The sequence below is a fragment of the Blennius ocellaris genome (assembly GCF_963422515.1).
Source record: "Blennius ocellaris genome assembly, chromosome: 7".
Classification (NCBI taxonomy): Eukaryota; Metazoa; Chordata; class Actinopteri; order Blenniiformes; family Blenniidae; genus Blennius; species Blennius ocellaris.
Window position 1 is genome coordinate 2,581,230 of NC_137656.1, and position 18,328 is coordinate 2,599,557.

Here is an 18,328-nt window from a genome sequence, read left to right on the forward strand (position 1 = left end):
AAAAAGCAAGCAACAGTTTAGTGAAATAAAAAAAAAAAAAAAGACTAACTTTGGGAGAAGAAAGCTTAAAAAAAATGGAAGCTCACATTTTGAAATGCTAATTATAGCGAATGCTAGCGTCGCTAATAACAGTGAAGAGGAGTGTAGTGAGGTTTTTTTTTAAATTTTATTACCAACACGTAAAAGAAAACGTAAACAATTTGCACAATTAATGTCAATAATTTCATGATAGTGAGTTATTCCCGGGTTATTTCCCAAAGTTTGGTTACAGTAAACAGCGACGTGCGAATATTGAGATTTAGCCGACTTAGCGTGGACGCGAAACCTCGGGAGTCGTTCCTTTGAAATCGGCTCCGTCTACAAAAGTCTTTTCGGTGTTTGGTCATATAAGTCACGAGACAAATTAAAAAAAAAAAAAAAAAAAAAAAATCTGCCATCAACGAATAGAAAAGGAAGGAGGGAGGAAGGGGGCGGGGCGTCACCGTGAGCATGCTCTGCATTATTACGCCGACCAGTCGCACTACAAGGGGAACCGTATTTACACTTTAGAGATGGAGCCGTCGCCGTGGCGCCGACCAATCGGGAGGCGCGGCTCGGTTACAGTACGAAGTGGGCGGGGCCAAAGTCGTCGCGCGCTCCCCGCCGGGTTGGAATGGAAGTGACAGCAGTAGTGCAGATGGGCGGGGACATACCGGGGGTTCGTGGAGGAGGGGGAGGGGGAGGGGCGGGGGGTCACCGGGGGGGTGGGGGAGGTCATGGCTTGGAGATGCCGCTTTATGCAGGAACACAGTCAAGGAACCCGGGGAGAAGCGTTGAGCTCTTAGAGCTCCTCGTAGTCGCCGTCGTCTCGCTTGACCGCCGCCGCGCCGCCGCCGCCCAGGAAGTCCTCCAGCTCGTCCACCTCCGTCTTCTTGCTCCGGGACGACTTCTTCTTCTTCTTCTCCTTGTCGTCCGCGGCCGCGGCCGCCGCCACCGGCGCCGCCTCGTCCTTCTCCTTCTTCTTGTGTTTGTGTTTCTTCTTGTTCTTGTCGTCCTCCTGCGGGCGAGCGGACGGCGGTTAGAGAGACGCGGCTCGCCGCCACCGGGGACGGCGGCACAGAAACGACACGCTTACCTCTTTGCTCTTCTTCTTTTTCTTCTTCTTGTCCTTGGAGGAGTGCTTGCCTTCTTTCTCTGAAGAGAGACAAGGGGAGATTCAGGCGGCATTTTAACGACTCGACTCAGTGGCAGTAACTTTCAGTGAAAAAACACAATTTGTTAAAATGTGAATGAATTCAATTTGTTTTTCTCTCCACAAAGTGCTTTTTTTTTTTGCATTTTTATGTTTCAGAAGTCCTCACAGCCTCGTTTCCTTCAACTTTAGTTTCAAGCCTCAACGAAAGGAAGAAATTCGAACCTGAAAACATATTTCTGAAAACTGTTCGGCTCTAAAATGATCCTAAACCTTCATGAGGTCGACGCTTCCATGTGAGATATTTCACAAATGAGATCTTTTTCAGACTTTCTTTTCAGTTTTGCACGTTTTAACTGATTTTTTTGGAAACATTACTGGAATAAATTGATGTTGATTCAATCTCAAAAGTAGTAAAAAGTTAAATTGTGCCATAATAATCCTTAAATTAAAATTTTTTCTTTTTTTAAAGTGATGAAAATGTCTTGATTTTCACAAAAACTAAATTACTACAGAAAGAGTAGAATCTCAACATGCGATCAATTTTTAATCAAACCTCCTGCTGCAAAATGCATTGAAATATCCTGTTGCTGTTGCATTGTGGATGTTTTTCACAAACTCCCCCTGACAGCATAGCTTTGAGGCGACGAAGAAACTATCTTTCGTACCATATTTGTTTCAAATATTCAAATCGGTAGTTGTGCACATGCTCAGTAGTTGGACAATAAGAGCAATATCTTCCTCCGGAGCGTCATGAGAGTTTATCCGGGGGACTTGCCTTCCTGGTCCTCGCTGCTGTCCTTGGCGGCCGGAGCCTCGTCCTGGAATCCCAGGCCGAACAGGTCCGCGTCGTTCTTGGGCTTGAAGGAGATGACGGTGGGCTTCAGCGGCTCGGGCGCCTTGGCGATCTGCACGTCGTCGTCGGAGAGGTCGGACAGCAGCTCGTCTCTGAGCGGGAAGGCGTCCTGGAGATGTACGCAGATTCAACACTGCAGTCTACGTCTTCAAGTAGTAATAGAGCACGTACATATAGTACATATAGTACACATAGTCGCCACAAAACACACAGGAAGTAAATCTTTAAAAAAAAATTTTTTAACTTAAATACACATATAAAAGCAGAAAAATACAAACAAGCAATGAGAAATATTAATGACTACACATTAGTTTAACTATTTTCTCTGTCCGTGTCGTAAAAAAAACAATAAAAAAAAAAAAAAGAGACTATTTTGTTGACTTAAAATTAAGAAAAAAATGTCACTTTCTAAAGTTGTGTTGGCCAAAGCCCCGATCCAATTAAAACAAAAAAGTGTCTGGTCACATCTTGAAATTCGTTGGTCTTTACCTGATTGTATACATTTTTAAAAGCAGACGTAACTTTTTCTCACTCTTCCCCGCTCAAGAAAACAAAAAGGCCTTCTTGTTTAAAAATCTCCTTTCTGGAACTTAATTTTTTTTTTTAAAGTGCTCCTCATTACTATTGCGTGCTCTCACTCCGACAAATAATAAAAAAGTGTTTTTTTTTGTGGTCGACTCGACATCGATCGATTTAAAGAAAATGTATATTAATCGGCCTACTAATCTTGACTTCTTATTTGAAAAATGAGAAAAGATGATTCATTTCGTAACTTCTGTTGGCTCTTTACCGGTTAATAATCCAAACTGGCAGATAACCTGATTGAAACTGCAGATAACTTTACCCATATATAGAAGATAAGCGTCCTTATCTACAGTTGGCCGTCGCCTGAACCGGATCCCACATAGAAAAAAACGGACTTTCGGCGGTGAAATGAATAAAATGAGGTGCCAGTGGGTTGTGGTCACTCCCTCCTGCTTCACCTTCACTATTTTTGGAGTGTCTGAAGCCTCCGACTCGAAGTCCGGGTCGTCCATGACGAAGGAGAGCATCTGCTGAGCCACGGGGGCCTCTGGGTCCGTGTCCGAGTCCTCGGCTCTGGGCGTGCCCCCCTTCTTCCTGCCCGGCAGGCGGGCCGGCTGCTCGCCGGTCGGGGTCAAGGTGAGGGAGATGGGGGCGGCGCTCGGGCCCCGGGGCTCCGCCGGGCCTTTTGGTTTGGTGATGTGGATCACGGGCCTGAAACCAGGAAACGGTCGTTACCAGACGACGTGCATTTCCTTCATTTATGAGAATCAGAAATAGGATTCTGCCGTCGGCTGGAAGGATCTAAGCATCGTCGACTTCAAATCTCGTATCTGCACATCGCTGGTCTCGCTGAAGCCAAGATCGACATTTGTTATCTGAAACTGTGAGGAAGCAGAGGAAGCCACACTGTCGTGGCGACCAGCAGACGTTGTGTGTGTCAATAATGACGTTCTGAAACTGTCCTTTGATGAAAATGATTTTTACCCTGTGAATTTGGGGTAAAATATCTAATAAAATATATTTTAAATTCTGATAAAATATCCTGGACAGGGATTTCTGGGGTTAATATACAAGAGAAGCTGATAAACCCTTCAGCAGCTGTGTGTGTACACACACACACACACACACTAGTTTGGGTGTGTGTGTATCTGTAATTATGTGTGTGTATACTGGGATCGTAAAAAGCTCAGTTGGCGCTTTTACATCAGCCAGCTGTTGTGTGTACCGCCGTGTTTTCTTAGCCCTCAGTCTAATCTTGCAGGTTCACGTCTTGTTGAGCCCGTTTCTATACAAGCCTGAAGCTTCAGGCTTCAAAATGAAACCTCAAGTTTTCACAATGAAACCTCAAGTTTTCACAATGAAACCTCAAGTTTTCAAAACGAAACCTCAAGTTTTCAAAACGAAACCTCAAGTTTTCAAAACGAAACCTCAAGTTTTCAATATGAAACCTCAAGTTTTCAATATGAAACCTCAAGTTTTCAATATGAAACCTCAAGTTTTCACAATGAAATCTCAAGTTTTCAAAATGAAACCTCAGTTTTCAAAATGAAACCTCAGTTTTCACAATGAAACCTCAATTTTCACAACGAAACCTCAATTTTCACAACGAAACCTCAAGTTTTCACAACGAAACCTCAAGTTTTCACAACGAAACCTCAAGTTTTCAATATGAAACCTCAAGTTTTCAATACGAAACCTCAGTTTTCACAATGAAATCTCAAGTTTTCAAAATGAAACCTCAGTTTTCACAATGAAACCTCAGTTTTCAAAATGAAACCTCAGTTTTCAAAATGAAACCTCAGTTTTCAAAATGAAACCTCAGTTTTCAAAATGAAACCTCAGTTTTCAAAATGAAACCTCAAGTTTTCACAATGAAACCTCAAGTTTTCACAATGAAACCTCAAGTTTTCACAATGAAACCTCAGTTTTCAAAATTAAACCTCAGTTTTCAAAATTAAACCTCAGTTTTCACATTGAAACCTCGGTTTTCACAACGAAACCTCAAGTTTTCACAACGAAACCTCAAGTTTTCAATATGAAACCTCAAGTTTTCAATATGAAACCTCAGTTTTCAATATGAAACCTCAGTTTTCACAATGAAATCTCAAGTTTTCAAAATGAAACCTCAGTTTTCAAAATGAAACCTCAGTTTTCACAACGAAACCTCAGTTTTCACAACGAAACCTCAAGTTTTCACAACGAAACCTCAAGTTTTCACAACGAAACCTCAAGTTTTCACAACGAAACCTCAAGTTTTCAATATGAAACCTCAGTTTTCACAATGAAATCTCAAGTTTTCAAAATTAAACCTCAGTTTTCACAATGAAACCTCAGTTTTCACAATGAAACCTCAGTTTTCAAAATGAAACCTCAGTTTTCAAAATGAAACCTCAGTTTTCAAAATGAAACCTCAGTTTTCACAATGAAACCTCAGTTTTCAAAATGAAACCTCAGTTTTCACAATGAGGGCAAAGAAAAACACTGAATTAGGGGCCGTCCACACGAGTACGCCGGTTCACCTAAACGAGCTGTTTCCGACTATCATCCACACGACGCGGCAATTTAGAAGTGCGGAATTAAAAAAAAATATATATATTTTTAAACACGGGTCTCAAATTCTAAAACCCTGGCTTGTGCCGTCCAACGCCCCCGAGGTCTGGACGGCAAAGAATAACGCAGTGAATTCTACATAGTTCAAATATGCATATGTAATTAATAATAGCTACTTGTGTAAAATAAGTCGAGTTAAAATAAAGGAAGACAAAGAAAGAAACTAAGGTAGACGTACGCCTTCAGGTCGGGCTCACTGTCCAGGTCCTGGTCCAGCGTGACCACAGGAGGCGCCGTCACCCCCCCGTCCTCCTCGTCGCTGGTCAGGGTGACGTCTTTACCGGGGGCCAGGGTCTTGGGCGGGGGCAGGCCGGGCTCGGTGTCGTCGGGGTCGAGCTCGTCCTGGAAACGGGACACCATGGGGTTTCCTCGGCCTTCCCCGTCGCTGCGACGGAGACGGGAAGGAGGGAAGGAGAAACCGAGGCTCAGTGATTAAACCGCCGCGACGACGCTTTTTTTTTTTTTTGAGGGTTTAAATGGGACAAACGGTCGTTTTATTCCTTTGGCAATGCCAAGCGGCAGCTTGTACGCAAGTGGTCATGTTGTTTAGTGCTGCGTGAGTAAATACAAACAAATAGAGGGTGTTAACGTGTTTATTCTTCTTAAATTAAAAACAAAAGTTCTTTTTGTTCCTGCTTATAATTTCCAATATTCTTCTAGGAGTTCCCATAATCACCGTTTCAGTTTTTAATTTAATTCCCCCCTTAATTTCTGCACGTCTACCCTGTGACTTAATAAATGTAATAAAGAACTCCATTTGTCAAGCAATCAAAATGTTGACTTTTTCTTTTTCTATTTGGAAAATTCCGTCTCTTTGCAGAGCATGACTGTGCGGCAACACAATTTCTTGCATCAGTTCAGTGCTGTGCTTTATGTATATCATGTATACTTAGATGGTAACAACAATAACTTGCCTCAGTGGTGTTAAAAGCAAACGTTCAATGCTGAGAATGCTCAGTAATTCACTTAAATAACAAGAGTAAAGCCTTTCACTCAGATCTGTCTGAGAATACAAGGATGTATGTAATCAACCAGCTGCATTAGTGAGCGTATGGTAAAAACACATCAAGGATATTGAATGTAAATCCCAGGCAGCCGAGCTCACCTGTCGCTGTCCAGGGCCGGGGCCGGGGCCGGGGCCCGGGCCGGCTGGGGCACCTTGTTCCTGGAGGGGAGGCTGTCCTCCAGGAAGCTCCTGTCCAGCCTCTCGTCCGGGACGAAGTCGTCCACGCTCTGCACCGTGGCGGGACACGCCGGGGCGGGAGGCTCCTCTGAAGAAAACATGGGACACGAAAAAAACGGAATCAAAACGGCGTCTGCCCGGGCCGAAGGCGCCGCGAAATCCTGCAGCGGAGGGAGAGGAATCACATGACGACGTCACACCAGCCTCTGTTTGATCCCCCCACCCCCCCTCCCCCCCCCCGAGAGGGGCTGCATAGCTCAGCCGCTCAGCCCGCAACCTTGTGACTGCTTACTACAGACCTGCTTATATAATCCATTTGGGGAAAACACTATTTCGCTGCTCCCACACATACAAACATGCAACATTTTGTATCTCAGGCTCCTTTTTTGTTTCCCTTCAGATTCCGTCACTGTGTCTCGTATAATCTGGATTCACATTTAGATTTTTTTTTTGGAAAAAAAAAAAAAGACTAATTGTTTATTCTGTCAAGTTTAAGAAATACGTTTCTTCCAACGACCTAAGAGACGAAATGAGTTCCGCTAAGCGTGTCGGAGGAGGAGAGGGGTCTATCACGGGGCCAAGCGCACGCTTAAAGGCCTCGTGAAATGAAACTTCGACCTCCAAAACACTCTGGCTGTCGCTTCTTGGGACGTTTTTTATGCTAACTGGCCCGAGGGTAAAATGTTAAAACACGGCAATCTGCGAGAAAATAGCCGATAAACAGCGATATTTACGCTGCTGGGCGGAGCTTCTGACAATAATAGAGTGACGTCACGAGTTGTGCACACGCCCAAGTTGTGTTTACATTATGGAGGATCAAAGTTTTGATGACGAAGAGGCTGAATTTAACCATATTTCATCATCATCGGGCATTTCAAATCCAGTGATTGATGAAGAAGACACAGGTATTACTTGATCGTCTACTAGCCGCCCGAGCTAGCGGCTCCCGCTAGCCGAGCGAGCTAGTGGCTAGCCGCTCCCGCCGCCTGTGCTCGTTTTCTCCTTTCTTGGTCTCTTCCAGGCTCAATCTTTCGTCAAGGCTCATAAAACACCGACTATAACTTCAAAACACTGTTAAAACTTGGATATTTAAGAGGAAACAAGTCAATATAAACACAACAGATCGAGATCTGCACAACTCTTGACGTCACGCCCACAAAGAAGGATTCCCCCGACTTCCTCGGCTGGAGATGCAAAATTCAAATAACTTTGTTATGCGACAACAGTGGTGGGGGAGAGTCGGAGGAACCTTAGAATTAGAACCCCTACTATCGTTTTTTTGCAAAGTAGTGTTTTACATTTCACTTGGACTTTAAAGCCCAGGATGGGGTTTTTGATGATGATGATATCACTTCATGTACGACGTCTCGCAATTTCCTATTTGTGGGATTAATACAGGTTTTTTATCTGATGCATGCAGTCATTACGACGCTCGTGGCGCCCCCTGCTGTCTGTTCGGCGGTACTGCAGGCCTCACCTGGTCCAGCGGCCGCAGCCTCGGCGGCAGGAGACGAACCGAACCAGCGAGACATGAAGCCGCGTTTCTGCGACGCCGCTCCGGAGGACTGGAGGTGTTCTGGCGACTGAACCGCCGACGGTTTAATCTCAGCCGTGGGCGACGGCGCGCCGCCGACCGCCGCCGCCAACGCCACCGCCGCCGCCGTCGTCGCCGGCTGAGGTGCGGGAGACGCCACCGACACCGACGGCGACTGGGGCAGCGCCTGGGAGAGGAGGGCGGGGGGCTGCGGGGTGCTGGGGCTGGAGCTGCCGGTGGAGGCGCCGCTGGGGGGCACGATGGGGGACTGGGAGCCCGACGAGGGGCTCTGGCCGTTGGCCGGGCCGGGGGAGCCGAAGCCCTTGCTGCGCGTCTCCAGGTTCTCCAGGAAGCTGTGGAAGAGTCACGCTTTATGTCCCAGCTCAGCGACACTGAAATTGTTTAGTCGCACCGCTTTGGGTTCGTGTTCTTGTTAGAATTCTGTAGCGTGTTTTTTTTTTTTTTTTTATGATTATTCCACAAGTCTACACTTTCAAACTGGAATATTACGTAACAGTTTGTAAAACTTGGACCCTTTAAAACTCAAAATCTTTAAGTTAACCTGCCGATAGTACCTGAACAGTACCTGTGAAGGGTAACACCTTTAAAAGTATCAGAATGTCTCCCTAGAAAAATGTCGAACTTTGTATTTTATTTTTATACATCCCTGTTTTTGTTTAAAAAAAAAAAAAGAGTATTGAGATCTTGTTGTATTCAAATGCATCAATGTTAGGATTGTTCTATATTTGTGATGTACAGCAACAAATATCATTTTCTAATGTATGTATGTATATATGCATGGTGATACTCTGAAACCCCCCCCCCCCCCACTCACAAATGAACATTACCGTTCTACCTCACTTTACCCAAGGGACATTACAACTCATCCGTTCACTGTTACGGTCTATTTATTCTATTTTATACCATACTTTGTCACTTTACTGTTTATATGATTATATCGTGTATATATTTTTACATTTTTAGTATTATTGTTACATGCCTTTTATGCACTGTGGGTCCGAGAGGACTGAAATTCCATCTGTGCTGTATGTCATGCATATTAGCACACTTGACAATAAAGCTGACTTTGACTTTCACTAATCTGCCCGGTTGTTGAAATGTGTCGTCTCTGAAACTAGATCCAGGTGAAGAAGCCACCGAAACTGAAGCAGAATCTCATCCTCCAGTCCAACGGCTGGACTATAAATCCCCGAATAATAAATAACCGTAATGGGATAAAGGTGCATGCTTCTCCTCGTCTTTGAATGTGAACTTACCGAAGGCAAAAAACTGCAGCATTTGTGCTGTACGTAAAGGAAACCTCTGTCGAGGGAAACCTGATAAATCTGTGTAAAATGTCTCATGTGGTCGACGGAGGCGGGAGTGGACGGTGCGTTTCGCAGCCTCGTGTGCGGGACGGATGCCGGGAGTTGGACGGGCGTCTCTCTCTTACATCTCGTAGTTCTGGTCCTCCGTCTCCTGCTGCACGCACAGCTCCTCCAGCGTGGCGTCCATGTCCAGCTGGTTGGTCTCCAGCTGCCTCAGGAGCGTCTCCCTCTGCACAGACGCAAGCGGGACACGAGCTGGTGACGACGCACACACTTTTAAAACACGTGCAGAGACCATTGACACAGTGGTGGTGGGGGGGGGGGGGGGGGGGGCATAAAAGATAAGCTACCGTATTACTATCGGACTGACCTGCAGTCATGTTTGTGAAAACATGCATGACGCAACAGCAATAAGAGGTGTTTGGAGGACGTTTCGCTGTATTTTACACCAAAAGGAACGGCAGGAAGTATTAACCTGCAGCTGGAGGAAGGGGATGTTGAAAAACCTGTGCAGGTACTTCAAGCCAAAGCCGTTCTTCATGGAGGACTCGGCGTAGTGGATGTAAGACGAGCCCATCGGTCTGCGGAGGGACAGGCAGAGGAAGAACGTACAAGCTCATGTCAAATGTAAAATAGGATTGTATTTATGAGAGCCTCACGGGCAAATTGAACACGTTGAGTTACAATGAAAGTAACGGCTTTAAAACATTCAGGGATTAGCAGCAGAGCCACACTGTTAACATGATTGTTTGGAAAAAAAAAAAAAGTTTTAATGAATTTATTGCTCCAGGAAAGCTGGCAATTGTAGAAATGCTCATTGTTATTGTTTAAATGTATTTGTTATTGCGCAAAACCAACAAAAACTAACGGCCAGTGTCTGGAGTGAGACGTCCCAGTTCTTTGGATCAGATGTTTCGGAATCCTGACAAGTGGACTGATTTGACATTTTAGTTTGATTTTATGCTTAGAATTTTTTTTTTTATCTGACAATTGTTTCATTTGCCTGCTAATTTTTAGTTGTTTATAATGGCATTATAACAATTTTTCTAAGTTTTTAATATGTTCCTCTGGCAGCATAATGGACTTTCTTGTTTTTACACAAAAATTATAAAAAAAATAAATAAATCTGATTTATACCTTTTTTTTTTGTCCAGCTCAGATTATGAAATAGTTAAATTAACCACCTAAGATCTTTTAAACAACAACTGATAAAAAGTCAAATATTCTACCTGTACATTATTTTGAAAATAAAGTTAGTAATTGCACTTTGTGACTTTGAACTCAACATTTAAGTGAAAACAAAACCTTTCTTTGGCTTTTGGATGTATGTTTACGCAAGAACAGATGAGAACTTTGTGCAAAACGCTCGGGCTCGTCTCCATGGAAACGCTGCTGCTGCACACGTGCAATACAGTCGTAGAAACTACGTAGTTGTTGTGCACGTCAGTGGACGGACAATAAAAACGTTTTCCTCCAGAGTATCATGACTCCCAGTCCATACTCTCCTGGGACTTGGTAGTTTTATTTTGAAAGTCACCGTGACGACAATCCAACTTGGTCGTCTGTCCACACGAATGCTCGTGTTCTTCCATTGTTATTGTTTATAGCGGATTGTTTCCGTGTAAACGGACATATTGAGCTCTACACGCACATTGTAGTTTCATTACAAAAACAACCGCACCCACTAGTATATGAAATATATTATATATACAAATATAAAAAATAAATTTAATTTTTTATAAAAAATAAATAAATACAAAATTAAATAAACAAAATAAAATAAAATAAATAAATATATTATATATATAAATATATTATATATATATAAATATAATAAATAAATAAATATAAAAAATTTAATAAATAAATAAAACTAAATAAAAAATAAAATTAATAAAAAATAAATAAATAAATTATATATACATATAGTATATGAAAACTACAAGATTTTAGCATTTCTTTTATTTCGGTGTAAATTGTCACTTTTTTTTTTTTTTTTTTTTTAATGTTAATGCGAAAAGTTTCTGAGATGAAAACTAAAAAAAAAAGATACATTTTGGCATTTTCCCCCCTGCCGTCTACCTGTTGAGCCCGGCGATCAGGTCCCGGATGTCGTCGGGCAGGATGACGCGGTGCTCGCCCATGTCTCTGTGGTTCCCCAACACGCACACGGGAACGTGGGTGGGCACTTTGGGCAGCTCCCTCAGGATGTAGTTGAACGTCCTGCAAACACGAGCACGATCAAAGCAGAGATCAAAGAAAACTGGTACATTTGCTAATCGGCACAGTGCAACGTTCTAAAGGCGTCATGTGCACCAACACGAGGACAAAAAGAAGCTGTGTCAAACAAAAAGCAAAAATTGATACAGTAAATGAAATTCAGACTGAAAATGAAATGTTAGATGTGTTTGTTTACGCTGTTTAACTTTTCTCTCAACAAAGTTTTTTTTAAACAGCCAATTTTTACTACTGCAAAAGAATGAAAATACAATAAATGAAATAAAATAATAAATATTCTGGCCTTGCATTTTTCTATTTAAGTTTCTCCAGAGCTGTAAAAATTTTTTTTTATGTTATATATAATATGTGAAGAACTTTAGTGTATGCGCAAAGGAATAATTACGTTTTTAAAATGTTATTGTATAGATATTTCAAAATATTAAAATATAAATGAATCAAGAAAAATAAAATAAATGGAATTTTTTATTTATTTTAACAAGTGTTGGGAAAAAGCATAGGCAAAATTTTAAGCTAAGTTGAAAATTAAAATAGAAAAAAAATGCTTGCACAATTTTAAATTAAAAACTGGACTAAAAAGAAAAAAAGGGGAAATAATATCGAAAAAATAGCAAAAAAATAAAATAAAATAAAGACTAGACAAATGAAATTAATCAAAATATAACAAACAAGAATATAACATTCCTTTTTTTTTTTTTCTTTAAAGGTAGAAAATATAACAAAAAATGTCCCCAAAAAATGTAAAAAATGAAGTAAAAAAAAAAAAAAAGTTGAAGGGTTTAATAAAGTATTTCTATTCTATTCAGTAAAGCAGCACAGGCATTATTACGTTCAGTCTGGACCCGACTTCAATAACATTACATCACGTTTTCACGTTAATAATCATTAAAGGTTCCACCTCGTCCCCCGGGAGGCTGAAAATAGCCTGGCTGGGATTTATTTGGAGGGTTTTTCACTTTGAAGCTCTCGGCGTTTCCGTCACACGCCGACAAAAGCCAAAGCGGAGCGGCGCCGACTCTTACCACTGCTTGGTGATGTCAAACATCATGATGACGCCGTTGCAGTTCTTGTACACGTCCAGGAACTCGGCATCCAGAGCCACCTCATCTGACTATCACACACACACACACACACACATTATAGTTAACCCACAGACATGGCTGACCTACATACTACAAGTCTGCGTCTTTGATCCTAAACACATGACGGCCATGTGACAATCACCTCTTGGGGCTCGTTCTCCAGTTTCAGGTTGTCCCCGCGACGTTTCCCTTTGCCTGGAACAACAGCCAATCACAAGGGTTACGGCGGAAAACGGAGGAGAGAAGAAGAAAGTCTCGGGTCTGCAGTTAGTCTGGTGCTTTAAGTTTACGGTCAGAGAAGCAAGCAGAGCAGCAAAAAAACCTGCTTTTCAGACGGAAAAGCATCTTTTTTTTTTTTTTTTTAAATACACACGCCGTACGTTAAAACACACACTGCTGCACTTGAGGGGACAGTTTGGCTTGTTTGGAGTGAGACTGTTTAACGCGGACACAGTTTTCTGCCATTTCTACTGTCTTTGAAAACTGGCAGACTAGTTAGTAGTAGTACTTAGTTAGTAGTTATTTATTTTATAGAAAAACAAAACAGAAATTAATTACGATGAAAAAGTAGTAACTTAGAGGGAGAAGCTCTTGTGTTTATTTTCAGGTGTATCTTAGTTAGGAGGAGTCAATTAATCAGAGGTTCCATCAGTTAGTGGGAGGAAGATGCTCTATAATCTGAATGTTAGTGGAGGAAGATGCTCTATAATCTGGATGTTAGTGGAGGAAGATGCTCTATAATCTGGATGTTAGTGGAGGAAGATGCTCGATAATCTGGACGTTAGAGGAGGAAGATGCTCTATAATCTGAATGTTAGTGGAGGAAGATGCTCTATAATCTGAATGTTAGTGGAGGAATATGCTCTATAATCTGGACGTTAGAGGAGGAAGATGCTCTATAGTCTGGATGTTAGTGGAGGAAGATGCTCTATAATCTGAATGTTAGTGGAGGAATATGCTCTATAATCTGGATGTTAGAGGAGGAAGATGCTCTATAATCTGAATGTTAGTGGAGGAAGATGCTCTATAATCTGAATGTTAGTGGAGGAAGATGCTCTATAATCTGAATGTTAGTGGAGGAAGATGCTCTATAATCTGAATGTTAGTGGAGGAAGATGCTCTATAATCTGAATGTTAGTGGAGGAAGATGCTCTATAATCTGAATGTTAGTGGAGGAAGATGCTCTATAATCTGAATGTTAGTGGAGGAAGATGCTCTATAATCTGAATGTTAGTGGAGGAATATGCTCTATAATCTGGATGTTAGAGGAGGAAGATGCTCTATAATCTGAATGTTAGTGGAGGAAGATGCTCTATAATCTGAATGTTAGTGGAGGAAGATGCTCTATAATCTGAATGTTAGTGGAGGAAGATGCTCTATAATCTGAATGTTAGTGGAGGAAGATGCTCTATAATCTGGATGTTAGTGGAGGAAGATGCTCTATAATCTGAATGTTAGTGGAGGAATATGCTCTATAATCTGGATGTTAGAGGAGGAAGATGCTCTATAATCTGAATGTTAGTGGAGGAAGATGCTCTATAATCTGGATGTTAGTGGAGGAAGATGCTCTGTAATCTGGATGTTAGTGGAGGAAGATGCTCTATAATCTGGATGTTAGAAGGAGGAAGATGCTCTATAATCTGGTTGTTATTGGAGGAAGATGCTCTATAATCTGGATGTTAGCGGAAGATGCTCTATAATCTGGATGTTAGAAGGAGAAAGATGCTCTATAATCTGGGCATTGGTGGAGGAAGATGCTCTATAATCTGGACGTAACATCGGTTAGCGGGATTAAAAACAAAGGCAACAAAACCGCTGAGCTAAACTACCAAAATGCACACAGCTCTTATTAAGGGAAACTCGCGTGTATTTTTGGGGATGCTAATGCTAATGCTAATGCTAATGCTCCACACAGCAGGACGTCTCTCACACTGAGTGAGTTCAGGGTTAATGAGAAGCTCCTGCGGTAAACTGGAGCTCAGATAAACAGCCACCAAGCTGCTCGTGTTTGTTTTTCCACTTCTGCGTGGCGGACGCCGCCACAGCCGCCACAGCCGCCCCCAAACTCCACCCCGCCGCGCGGCTCACCTCCAAACAACCACACCTTCAAATAATCCAAACTGTCCCTTTAAGGCACGGTGCAGATTAACAGGCTGGAGCAGGAAAGAAACCGGCCAATTCTCTGCCGACAAAAGCGGGACAGTGTTTACATCCAGATGCGATTCGACACACGACACACGACAGCACTCGGCTCACCTCCGCCTTCGGGAAGAGGGTATTTTTGGCCTGAGACGGGTGCGAGAGAGTGTGCAGGACAGACAAGGAGACAGCGTCAATGGGGACAGGGGAACGGAGGAGCCGCCGAGCGAGCGTCTTGTCGCCGTGACGACAGCCGGGAGGACGGGACGGTGTGTGTGTGTATGTGTGTCAACACTCACCTTTGTCTACCACGTCCCAAACCTCCACCTTCACCACGTCATCAGTCGCTGAGACAAACAGGGAGGGAGGAGGAGTCGTTATCCACGCGGGGAGAAGACGTGGTCATACCAGCTACTGACTGATTGAACGGCTAAAAAAACACTAAATAGTGCGTTCTGGTCGTCTTTGAACTCGTCTTTGAACTCTAATAATAATATCAAACCCTTTCATGTGGACTGGTAACATAGAGCCACAAGGACCTTTAAATTCTAACATTTTTCTTTGTTGTGCAGAGTATACGTGATGAAAATGTTGACATTTTGCACAGAAACTAAACAATTACGAATGGAAATGACAATCTCCACAAAAAAGCCATTTTAAACAGAACCTTATGGTCTAATTGGTATTATTATTATAAGTATATTATTACTATTGGTATTATTATTATTATTATTGATATATATATAGCTAGTTATTTTATTGCTGCCATATTGTTATTGTTATTTTATTGCTACCATTATTAGTAGTACTATACATGAGTATTATACACTATTGCACATTGTTATTATCTGTATTATTGTTATTATTATTATTATTATTATATAATGCCTACTTCTAACGGCTCTGCCACTGCACCTTACTATTTATTTATCTTGCTTTTATCTCCTGCTTATTTCTAAGTGCCCATGTCCCGTTCTGTGTTTCACTTTGTCTTATACCCAGATATTTTTATTTTGTACTTTTATTTTCTATTCTATTGTATTTTATAATATTCGTATGTACCAGATTGCTGCAACAAAACAATTTCCCTTCCGGCATGAATAAAGTAATTATCTATCTGTCAATCTAAAATACAGAGAAAGTTTTCACAACTTCTCAACTCTGGAATTCAGAGTTCAAACCTGCCAGTTTAAATCTCCAGACGTTTAGAACAGGAGATTGGAGCATTTTTTTTTGTGTGTAAAAATATACAACAAAGAAAAGCTTTAGAGTTTAAATTTAAATTTTATTATGGTGTGGCGGTTGTTAGGATCCAGGCCTCTCACCCAGAGGATTATGGGTAAGGGGGTGGGGTTTGGGTTCTCCCGCCACAATGGCACTATTTTACCGGTTCAGCCCAGTTGAATTGAAAGTGGAACCTGAAGTAAAATGAGTTCGACAGCAATGCTTCTAGAACCTCCACTAATTAATTCAGGAATAATGAGCTCAAACTACAAATTCCACCATGAAATTGTGACTTTTAGAAGTTTTTACTCCTAAATTTGGGGTTTAATGGCTTCTACAAACCTCCACTCTCCACTTCATGTGGGAATTCAGAGTTCAAACGTGGAATTCCGGGCAGGATTAGTAAATTCCCTCGAAGAGATGAAGCTTCCAGAAATAAATCCTTTCAATTCAGGAATTCCAAATTCAGACCAGAACGCACATGAAGACACACTGGCGGGAGGAACAAGGGTGCTAATTCAAACCTACAAAAACGTAACTGACGCTACATCTATAAAGGTTTTTCTATTTTATTATTACCTTGGTATGGCGCCACTAGAATAAACCATGAGGCAAAAACACAGTAGATGTCATTCACATAACCCGAAAATAAATAAATAAATATGTATATATATAAAGCATCAACGACCTTGGGGGATTGAATTACTTTCTTTATTTAACCCTTCATTTAACCATTAAAAAACAAATTTTTCATTTACACAACCGTGAATCATCACAAAACCAAGGCTGGAGTCTAGAAATACAACATGTGCTCTCTCGCTGGAACAAATGGGAAGAAAATGTTTTTTTCTCTCGGCATTATCAAGATTTCTTCAAGACAATTCCTGAAACTCCTTCAACACGAGGCGCCGCGCGGTAAAAACGACGCAGCGAAGCAAAAAAAGGAAGCGACTCACTCTTGTAGTTCCAGTGGATGCTGGTGGCCTGGATCTCCTGAGTGGGGATGTAATCCTCCACGAACTTCTTGCCCTGCAGCCGATGCCATAAAGTGCTTTTCCCGGTGTTCCTGTCGCCCCGGATGACGATTTTCACTGAGCGGAGGAAGAACACGACGGGGCCGTCAACTCGAATGTCTGGTTGCGTTAGTGTCAACTTCACAAGGCCTCCCGTTTACATTTTTTCGGAAAAGTTTTGCGTTGCACGACAACGTTTTGAACACATTACGACCAAAAAAATGTGTCTTTCATGTCATTTGACATCAAAGCACCGTTGTCATATAAACAGACGCACAAAGCGCGTTTTCCGTTTTTTCTTGAAACTGTTGTGTAACCGGGGCCTTAGTGTCGAGATCTAGTGTGTAAGCATCAAACTGAAAGAAATATGGTTATTATACAGTGGCTTACAAAAGTATTCATACCCCTTGAACTTTTCCACATTTTGTCACATTACACGCCACAAACATAAATCTATTTTATTGGAATTTTATGTGAAAGACCAACACAAAGTGTCACACAATTGTGAAGTACAAAGAAAATTATACATGACTTTACATTTTTTTCACAAATAAAACACTGAAAAGTGCAGCGTGCAAAAGTATCCAGCCCCCGTTTCTCTGAGTGCAACCAATGGCCTTCAGAAGTTGCCTGACGACTTCTGAATGATTGAATGTTGACCGAATGACTAAATAGAGTACACCTGAGTGTAATGTAATCCCAGTACAAACACAGCTGTTCTGTGACGGACTCAGAGGTTTGCTAAGAGAATATTGGCGAGCAAACAGGACCGTGAAGTCCAAGGAACACGCCAGACAGGTCAGAGATAAAGTTGTGGAGAAGTTTAAAGCAGGGTTAGGCTATAAAGAGATTTCCCAAGCTTTGAACATCTCATGGAGCACCGTTCAAACACATTATCCGGAAATGGAAAGAGTATGGCACAACTGCAAACCTACCAAAGACACGGCCGTCCAGCTAAACTTCCAGGCCGAACAAGGAGAGCACTGACAAGAGATGCATGTGGAAAAGTTCAAGGGGTATGGATACTTTTGCAAGCCACTGTATGTGGTGTGGGGGGGGGGGGGGGGGACTTGGGCTGGATAACTAAACGTTGAGAACGGAGAGTAGGAAGTCGTTGGGTTTGGCCCTGAAGCCGTTACTCACTGTTATACTGGACTCCTTTAGCGAAGCGCCGCTGCAGGCTCTGGTTCATGGACTGCAGTCCGGCCGGGATGTTCTTGTCCCGGAGCTGGCCCGGCTCCGAGCCTACCAGCTTCTTCAGCGCGGAAAACATCTCGAGGGACCTTCACGAGTTGGTGCGGCGACGCGGGACGGCAGGAGGCCGAGAGTCCGTCTGGCTGGCTTGGGAGTGTGAGCGCGAGTCCTGGCTGGCCGGCGGCGGGGGAGTTAAGAGGCCATTGCCGACGGGCCGACGGTCGGGGGAAGT

At 42.4% G+C, this 18,328-nt stretch overlaps 1 protein-coding gene across 1 annotated transcript; it reads right to left on the reverse strand.

The window, feature by feature from the left end:
* Positions 1 to 18,175, reverse strand: rabl6b (RAB, member RAS oncogene family-like 6b; the record flags this gene model as incomplete). The annotated part of the gene is made up of 17 exons (XM_080499728.1): positions 1 to 1,036; positions 1,115 to 1,173; positions 1,950 to 2,136; positions 3,011 to 3,263; positions 5,341 to 5,547; positions 6,268 to 6,433; positions 7,823 to 8,232; positions 9,333 to 9,436; positions 9,683 to 9,788; positions 11,290 to 11,430; positions 12,468 to 12,556; positions 12,670 to 12,722; positions 14,783 to 14,812; positions 14,965 to 15,012; positions 16,469 to 16,483; positions 16,846 to 16,980; positions 18,046 to 18,175. 17 exons carry the CDS (start codon positions 18,173 to 18,175, stop codon positions 821 to 823), a joined length of 2,349 nt encoding a protein of 782 aa, XP_080355854.1. The 3' UTR covers positions 1 to 820.
* Positions 18,176 to 18,328: the final 153 nt, after the last annotated feature.